Below are 6,611 nucleotides of genomic sequence, written 5' to 3' on the forward strand. Positions count from 1 at the left end.
AAGATGTTGAAGGAAAGGTATTGGGAGATGGTGATAAGTATTTAAAAAATGGATAACTTGAAAAGGTATCATCCACATGGGACCTACATTTTTTGAGTAGGAGATGGAAAGTAATTAAAAAAAAAAAATGGGTCATGTGAAAGGAAAATTCCACTATGGTGTCATGGGGAAGTTTTTTTCTTAAGAAATGGCAATTGATAAGACTAAAGAGCCATATATAAAACATGTAAACTTTATCTTGCCACTACTAAATTTGTTCTGCATGAGACGAGTCGTGAGAAAGATGTTATAGATATGATTTAGATGATCAAGCATGCTATTTAGAGCCTTAGAGGAAGTAATGTGTGAGGCAAGTTACAAGTTATAGAATTAGAGGTATATATATATCAAGAAGAAAACAAAGTGGTCAAAGATAACAAGGGTACAAGTTATAAAAAATGGGGTTGAAGCGAGAAGACTCTACTAACAATAATGGAAAATACAAGAAAACATTGTCTCACTATCTCTACTTAAAACAATAAGAAAAGGGTTCTTTGAACTGCTAGAGATATGTTAGCACTTATGTATCTATCTCTCTCCTCTTCATATGAAATGACCTCATTATCCTCCTGTAGAATTAAAATCCCATGCATGTGTATCTTTATTGTGAATGTTCGTTTCAAGTGCCAACACCTGTCCAACTTATTTCTATTGAAATGGTGAAGAGTCGTATTTATGAAAACAAAAAGGACAGATGTAAGCCCTTGAAACGTATGTTTAAGTAAACATACAATTTTGATGTGCTTCCCTATACCTCTTGCTTAGAGAACTTTCTCTCTCATAACAAGAATACAAGACAGTAGACAAGTTTCTGCCTCTCTCTCTCTCTATAAATTATAATCTCCCCCTTTTTATATTAGGAGATTCACAGCCATATTTGGATCCCAAGCTCATCCATTATAAAGGGTTGGCTTACGCATACGTGTTTCCATGGCTGCGGTTGACTTAACATCCCCCTCTCACATGCATGCCCTGAACTTCCTGCATAGCTATGAGAGAGACTTGTACTGATGGTTTCGCATGCATACTTTGCATTTTAGTTGATAAAGCAATTGGACAAAAGAGTGGGGGGCAAGTTTTTCTCTCTCTAGAGACGAAAGTAGTATATAGGTTTATTAACATATATGTATAATTGTCATATATATACACCTACGTACACCACCTGGTCCATTCCATTTTTGATACGATAGGAGTATGAGCTAACTTAGCCCATCATCACCCACAAAAGATGATGATGACAGGATGAGTATGAATGGAATTAATAGATTATAATTAACAACTTCCAAACTGCAAAAGCAAAGTGATGATATATATTGTACATCTATTACTAGATATCTAGTCAGGTTTCACTGGAATGAGATGTACTGGAGTTGATCAATGGTAATTTTAATCTCTCTCTCTCTCTCTCTCATACAAGATGCAGTCTTTGGCTATGTGGGGCCTCCCTTTTTAATGGGTGAATAAAATAATTTATTTTAAAAAATAGAAAGATGAGAGACAAGATAAATTAGCGAGAAACTAATAAGAGGCATCGCAACAATTTTGGACAAGGCAAATGAAAAGAAAATACATGATTCATATGATAATCACAAATTAAATTTTCCATTCCATGGAACGAAGGTAGTAGAAGACAAATCTTAAGTGGTAACTCAATCTAGAATAAACATAATAGCCACCCAAATCATTATCTCTTATCACGCCGTTTCAAAGATTTATTAAAATCATGCAAAAGGCAGGATGAAGGAGGGAAAAGAGACATAAGAGAGCCTCACACACAGCTTCCAGGCTCAAATGGGAGCAAACCCTTAAAGTAGAAGACATTTTTTTTTTCTTCTGGCTTCCTCTTTTTAAAGGACTGAATAGGATTTTGGTCCATAGCTTCCCCCTCCACATGAGAAGATTTTGAATCCGATTGGAAAATAATATATTGATACTAGTAACAAAATAGATTAAAATGTGAGAAACGTGTAAGATCTGTATACTGTAATTGGTGAGAGGGAATAATATAGCTAGGTTAGTCCATGATCCATGGGTTGGTGAGATGGTGGCCCACTACTGGTGTGTATCTCTTTGCAGTCTTCCAACTTTTGGTGCCATCAGGTTCCAAGGCCCCATTTCTACTCCATGTCCTAACTTTATCTTCAGACTTCTATTTCTTTTCATATTTTATTCCTTAGTGATGATGACCTCTCTCTCTCTCTTCTCTTGTCCCCTCAACATTTCAACTTCTCTCTGTATCTAGTCCTTATGAATGACAGCTGATGTTAGAGAGAGACAGAGAGAGAGAGAGAGAGAGAGAGAGAGAGAGAGAGAGAGAGAGAGAGTATAGTGACTTCACGGTTGGTTCCCATCAACCCTCCTAGTGGGTTTTCATGTACTAGAACATTCCAAGTGGTACCCTAAGAAAAAAGAAAAAAATCCAAGGTCATTAGCTACTAAGCTTTAGAAAGAAACGATTAAGAAACTAATCTCTCTGATGTCGTTTAGTAAATTAAATATTAGATTCTGATTATTAGTTGAGTTATAACACTTAAAGATTGATTAATTAAGGAACTCTAATTTATTATTAATAGAGAGAAGAGGACATATATATGCATAGCTATTGCATGCGTTTTAAGCCACAAGACACATACAGTGGGACACTTGGTCTTTTACTTAAAAGAGTGTTTTGTAATGCTGTCATCTCTTCTTTAATAAAAGGGGTTCAAGGACATGCATGCCTGGTAAGGGATCCCACATCCCACTTTATAATGAATCCCATTTTTTTTTAATTTTCCTGATACAAATAAAGTTGATCATATGGTCAAGTGTGCCAAGGTGAGAGAGAGGGGTTTTTTTTTCTCTTTCTTTTTTAATCAATTTTAACTCAAGTTGCACTGAATATCATTTGATGTTTGTCTTTAAATCCTTGATCTACCTTTTATTTTCTTCGATGTACTAGCTAGAGTTGTTTGTTGTTGACAAAGAAAGTCAGTTAAATGAACTCAACATAAGCATGGTTGAATTGTGGTGTCCTTAGATTATCCCACAATGATTATTTTCTAGTTGTGGTGGTCTGATGAGTCATTTTCTTTGGATTTTTGTTCGTTTGATTTTTTTTCCCTTTTATAAATAATGCCTGTCCCCAGACGTCGCAGTCGCAACAACATTGTACAATTTTTGTTTCAAATTGTTCGATCTAAGGTGAGATCTATGATCGCAACCTCACATTTGCGGAAAGATTATCTTTTTACTTGAACCCACAATCAATAGATCACAATAGAACAATAATATTATCATTGCACCGAGATCTACTCTCAATATTTAGATATTATCATTATTGTTAAATACCATTGATCTACAAAAATAACTCATACAATAAGAATCGAGTTTTTCTTCATCAACGGTGAAAAATGAATCTCTTCACTATTGTTGTCATTGCGAGTGATCGGATTAACTTTAAAAAAGAGGACAATTTTGGACTTCAAACAATGAGTAGGTGATCCAGCCTCTTTTGATCTTTTCTATTACCAGCTAGCTCCACTGTGAGACACAGCTAAGGATTCCAGAATGATGGCTTCTGATTAGGGTCCATGGCAAACCGGAACGCAATCCATCAGAAGAGTACGTCTAAGTGATCCAACTAGGCTTTATCCCAATCTGGTTAGTACTATTAAGGTACAGAGTAGTAAGACAAAGCTCCAGAGTGTACCTCCTATCTTCTCTCTTTTCTTTCCATAAAACGGGTCATTCCGATTAAGTCCAGCCTGGCCCCAGACCCGGTCTAGTCCAACCTTCCCGAGTGGTAGGCGAATATGTGCTATTACGAAAATACCCATAGATACTCTTTCTGTTCATTAAATTGGTTGGTGAGGTAGTTTCTCAGTTTCGCAAGTCACCTTTCGGTGAGGCCTGAGGCAGGTAATAATATTCAGGGGACTCATCAACATGGCATCTACGTGTCTACGCGCCATCGCTATCCTAAAAAAAATAGCTTACGTGGAACCAATGAGATTCCCACTCATCTCGTCACGTCTATAAATAACGGCCACACCCTCTTTGAAGGTAAAGGAGTGCCGTGAGAAGCTTTCTTCCCCTACGAAATTAGCTCTCTGTGTTTGTTTCAGGTCTTCGTTTTCGTCTCTGCTTATCTTATTTCCCCGATTTAATCGTTCTTCCATTCGTTCACGTATCTCTTTCGATTTTAATTTCATTTGGGTTGAAGAGGAAAAAAACCCATTAATCTATCTCTGTTTTGCGATCTCTAGCTTCATTGATAGATCATTGTTGCCTGCAAAAGCTTGAAAAAAACCCTAATTTCTTTGTGGTTTAATTGTTTCGAAATCGAAAATGTTGGATGTGTCTGGTAGTTCTTCTCTGCCTTTGACGTCCTTGAATCACATATCACTCGTATGTAGGTCGGTGGAGCAATCTTTGGATTTTTATCAAAATGTTCTTGGGTTCTTCCCTGTTAGGAGGCCTGGTTCCTTTGATTTTAATGGAGCATGGTAAATTTAATTCAAAACCATCTCGAATTGCTAGACTCAATTAAAAGAATCAAATGGAAAGTATAGATCAGCTTCTTGATTCTTATTTTTTGGTTATATGATTTAGGCTGTTCAATTATGGAATTGGGATTCATCTTCTGCAATCTGAGGACCCCGAAAAGATGACCAAGAAGGGAGAAATTGATCCAAAAGATAATCATATCTCCTTCCAGGTAATTTCCTAATTTGAACTTATGTTGGTTTTATTGTATTTCTTGTGCCAACCTTGACACCATTAATGGCATTAAGACATGGAGGGTGGCCTATTATAGCTCTGTCCTGTGTTGGTATTTGATCTTCTGAGCTCATCAAATTTGTTTTGCTTTTATATTTGTGTGGGTAGTGTGAGAGTATGACTGCAGTGGAGAAGAAGCTCAAAGAAATGGGGATTGAGCACGTGCAGAGGGTTGTTGAAGAGGGAGGAGCCCATGTTGATCAGCTGTTCTTCCATGACCCAGATGGTTTCATGATTGAGATCTGCAATTGTGACAACCTCCCTATTATCCCACTTGCAGGTGCTGAGACAGTTCGTATGTGTTCCAGAATCAATTTTAAGAAGGCCCAGCAGCAGATTCAGGTCATGCAACAGCAGCAAACTACTGTTCAATGCTTACCTACTGCTGCAGTTCATGTGAAGGAAGATGACTATCTATCTTGTGCATAAATCAAGAGGACCTGGACCTTCTTTTGCAAGTTTTGAATGATCTCTCATTCTTATTTTGTGTGTGATTCACATAGTATTGTAATTTACAATAAAGATGATTAAAATAGTCTTGTTTTTTTTTATCTTTGATCACCACCTCATCAGATCAATTAAAACCTTGATCACCAACTGCAAATTCAATGAAAGCTTTTCTTTTTTTTGGGTCACTTCAGTCTTCCTTCAAAGCTCATGAATTCATTAACCAAACATTATGAGAAAGTTAGGATTAAAAGTTGGTTCTTCTTTCTTTTCATCATCTTGGGTCTTTGTTATTATTAGGCTTTTGTTGGTTTACTTCTTCTTCTAGGGCAGAATTTGGTGGCCACAATTGTGTGTTTGGGGAATACTGAAACAAGAAATTTGGAATCAGAGGTTCTGATGGGATTGGAAGGGATTATCATGTCAGTTGTAATTTGCAGACACCGCACCTTTTGTGCATATTTTTTGGAAGGGGTTTTCAAGGGTGGGGGCAGCAGCAGCAGCAGCAGCAGCAGCCGCCTCAGAGGCCACTACCCACAAAAGACTTGAGCAGAGGTTTCAGTTTGGGTCCCTTCCTCCATTTGTCTTTTGAGAAAGAAACAAGGATTGAACGACCACTCCTCCCTTGCAATGTAGACTTTCCACATAAAAGAAAGCTTGAGAAAGGTGGCAGCCTTGTTCATGAGTTAAAAAGGGTCTTTGAAAGTCCAGGTCAGGACTGATTGTGATGTAAATTGGGGTTGAAATTTTGGTTTTTGTTTATGAATCCATCATAGGAAAAATAGTCAATAGATATAATAATATAATAATAATTTTGGAAATTATTTCAAGTTTACAAATGGGAGTGATAATTTGATAAATAAACAGAATTTTAAAGGTGTATCTCAGAAGACAGATGGAAAAGACAGGAGGAGATTTATTAATTAATTAAAGGGTAAAAACAAATTAAGAATAATTAAAATAATTAAAGGATATGAGATAAATAATAAAAATAAAGAGGGAAAACAATTTGGAAGACGGTAAGAAAAAGGGTGATGGAGAGAGAGACAGCAATTGGAAACCAATTTTCTACGTTATCAATTAATCCTATCTAAATTTCCATAAAAAGATATAATTAAAAATCACAAAAATAACACTAATTATATGACCTGATTTGAGTAAACAATTGGTCCATGCATCAAATTGTTTCCTTCTTTTTCCAATGGAGATGTATATGAATTGATAGCGCGAGAACCTGATCCACACTCAAAGAAGGATGCTTTCACCTTTCATATGGTTATTAAGTTTTAGGAGAGTTTTTCTAGTGTAGGGCTCAACCACCATCTTAGAGTTCTAAAACATCCCTCTATTGGACGAAGTTGATA

At 36.5% G+C, this 6,611-nt stretch overlaps 1 protein-coding gene across 1 annotated transcript; it reads left to right on the forward strand.

Moving 5' to 3' along the window:
• The first annotated feature begins 4,070 nt into the window (after positions 1-4,070).
• Positions 4,071-5,435, forward strand: LOC122076047. Its single transcript, XM_042641326.1, has 3 exons — positions 4,071-4,526; positions 4,633-4,738; positions 4,909-5,435. Exons 1-3 carry the CDS (start codon positions 4,369-4,371, stop codon positions 5,227-5,229), a joined length of 585 nt encoding a protein of 194 aa, XP_042497260.1. The 5' UTR covers positions 4,071-4,368; the 3' UTR covers positions 5,230-5,435.
• Positions 5,436-6,611: the final 1,176 nt, after the last annotated feature.

This window comes from Macadamia integrifolia, chromosome 4 (genome assembly GCF_013358625.1).
Source record: "Macadamia integrifolia cultivar HAES 741 chromosome 4, SCU_Mint_v3, whole genome shotgun sequence".
Classification (NCBI taxonomy): domain Eukaryota; kingdom Viridiplantae; phylum Streptophyta; class Magnoliopsida; order Proteales; family Proteaceae; genus Macadamia; species Macadamia integrifolia.

Coding starts and splice junctions, on each gene's coding strand:
- LOC122076047 (XM_042641326.1), top strand. CDS start 4,369: ATGTTGGATGTGTCTGGTAGTTCTTCTCTGCCTTTGACGTCCTTGAAT. Junction 4,527..4,632: donor TTTGATTTTAATGGAGCATG/GTAAATTTAATT, acceptor TATATGATTTAG/GCTGTTCAATTATGGAATTG. Junction 4,739..4,908: donor ATAATCATATCTCCTTCCAG/GTAATTTCCTAA, acceptor TTGTGTGGGTAG/TGTGAGAGTATGACTGCAGT.